Source organism: Nanorana parkeri, unplaced genomic scaffold (genome assembly GCF_000935625.1).
Source record: "Nanorana parkeri isolate BGI_ZX_2015 unplaced genomic scaffold, ASM93562v1 scaffold2194, whole genome shotgun sequence".
Taxonomy (NCBI): domain Eukaryota; kingdom Metazoa; phylum Chordata; class Amphibia; order Anura; family Dicroglossidae; genus Nanorana; species Nanorana parkeri.
Window position 1 is genome coordinate 39,699 of NW_017308462.1, and position 2,330 is coordinate 42,028.

Consider the following 2,330-nt stretch of genomic DNA (forward strand, 5'->3'; position numbering starts at 1 on the left):
CTCTCTGTAGGGAGTCTTGCTCTCTGTGTGGAAGCAGTGGTCTCTCTGCAGAGAAGGAGCCTTGCTCTCTATGTGGAAGCAGTGGTCTCTCTGCAGAGAAGGGGCCTTTGCTCTCTGTGTGTAAGCAGCTGTCTCTCTGCAGAGAAGGGGCCTTTGCTGTCTGTGTGTAAGCAGCTGTCTCTCTGCAGAGAAGGAGCCTTTGCTGTCTGTGTGTAAGCAGCTGTCTCTCTGCAGAGAAGGAGCCTTTGCTGTCTGTGTGTAAGCAGCTGTCTCTCTGCAGAGAAGGAGCCTTGCTCTCTGTGAGGAAGCAGTGGTCTCTCTGCAGAGAAGGAGCCTTGCGCTCAGTGTGGAAGCAGTGGTCTCTCTGTAGAGAAGGAGCCTTGCTCTCTGTGTGGAAGCAGTGGCCTCTCTGTAGAGAAGGAGTCTTGCTCTCTGTGTGGAAGCAGCGGCCTCTCTGTAGAGAAGGAGTCTTGCTCTCTGTGTGGAAGCAGTGGAGAGCGGCGTGTCAGCGCGCCCCCTGTGGATGTAGGGGGGGGGGGGGGTGTCAGACCTTTGCAGAGAGACCACTGCTTCCACACAGAGAGCCAAGGCTCCTTCTCTGCAGCATGCTGGCGGGGGACGGGCTTCTTTAGTCAGAATACAAACCATAAGACTTCGCTCACCTTCACCCACCTGAACTTTCAGTTTGATCAGCTCGATACATTTCGTCTACAATATCTCAGTTGGCTTTCTTTAGGAAGCAGCCGCAGCCTGAGTAGAAAATCCTCTCCGCTGCCAGCATGCTACAGAGGCGGACCCTTGCTGTCTGTGTGGAATCAGTGGTCTCTCTGCAGAGGTCTGACTCGCCCCCCTGTGATTGCAGAGTTATAGTATATACGATATATGTACAGCCGCATTCTCTCATTCTGCACTCTGCACTCTGCACCCCCCCAGCACGGCTGACATCTGATCTCAGCATGTGTAGAGCGGGGCAGAGGCAGAAGAGTCATGTGACCTGGAGATCCAATCACACATGATATGTAGATTCATGCAGCAAAAGTAACTCAGATTACTGACAATATCCCGGCCCTGAGATACACACAGAATACTCGTCGTGACTCTTCTCTCTGCTGCGCCCCTAGGGCCCCGCCTTCAGTCTTCCGGGCAGGAGTGTTGGTGCAGATCATGGGCCCCATAGCAAGATGCTGAGAGGGGCCCCCGGTTACCCCTCCCTGTGTTACCTGGCAGTGTCAGCTGTGACAGTAATGCCAACGTCTCTAAACATGAGGGGCCATTACACTGCAGCAACGCATGATAACGCGCATTACGTGCATTGGTTTGCTGCGATGTCATCTCATTTTGTCCCCTTTCAGCATCCCCGCATTGCTGGTCGGTGGTATGGTGATCCCCACTAATCCAATTATATTTCTTTATAGGCGAGGAAGAAATTTCTTATCCCCCCACCTACCGCTATGAGAGGGGCTCCCGGGACACCTATGTGTGGCACAAACATAAGCCCACGGGGGTAAGTCATTTTTAATCATTTATAAAGCAATAACAATTACTTGCATGATCACTGGGGGAGGGGAGACTGAGGAAATGCTTCCTCCTGCCTGCAGCATACTGATCACTGGGGGAGGGGGGGACTAAGGAAATGTTTCCTCCTGCCTGCAGCAGACTGATCACTGGGGGAGGGGAGATGAGGAAATGCTTCCTCCTGCCTGGAGCAGACTGATCACTGGGGGAGGGGAGACTGAGGAAATGCTTCCTCCTGCCTGTAGCAGACTGATCACTGGGGGAGGGGAGACTGAGGTAATGCTTATATTATAACAATTGTGCTTTATGTTTACGGCCCCTGTTAGTCTCCTTTCTTTCTGGCTGTGTTTCAGGTTCGCACAAATGTCCCTTCTTGGTGTGACCGCATCCTGTGGAAGTCCTACCCAGAGACACACATCATCTGTAACTCTTATGGTGAGCACAGCGCATGAGGAGGTTCTGAATGTGTGTTATTATCTGCTCCCCAAACAGAACAAAGTTACAGAGGTTACAGTCCATGTCTGGACAATCTCTGCAATACAAGACCATTTCCCATGTTGTATTCCGTAATACATAACTGCTGATCTGCCAGAAAACCAGTGAGCCTCTAACTTCCTGTTTGAGCTGACAACACAATGCCGCTGCTCTGAAATCCCAACCAGCCCCGCCTACTGAAGTACCGAATTCCACCTATTTCTCTCCTCATACTTGCTGGTTGACAGTCAGAAATGCCGGTGTAAATTCAGAAGCTGCTACTGTCACAAAAGACAAAAGTGTCTATAAACATTGATCAGAGGGGAGATAGAGAGATACAA

The 2,330-nt window shown here is 51.3% G+C and overlaps 1 protein-coding gene across 1 annotated transcript in view; it reads left to right on the forward strand.

Annotated features, from left to right (window-relative positions):
• The window catches only part of INPPL1 (inositol polyphosphate phosphatase like 1), a 32,168-nt gene extending 30,201 nt beyond the window's left edge, over positions 1-1,967 (forward strand). Inside the window, exons 17-18 of the mRNA XM_018572981.1 lie at positions 1,416-1,504; positions 1,869-1,967. Coding sequence (XP_018428483.1) covers positions 1,416-1,504; positions 1,869-1,967 — 188 coding nt within the window. The remainder of the gene's footprint in view (positions 1-1,415; positions 1,505-1,868) is intronic.
• Positions 1,968-2,330: the final 363 nt, after the last annotated feature.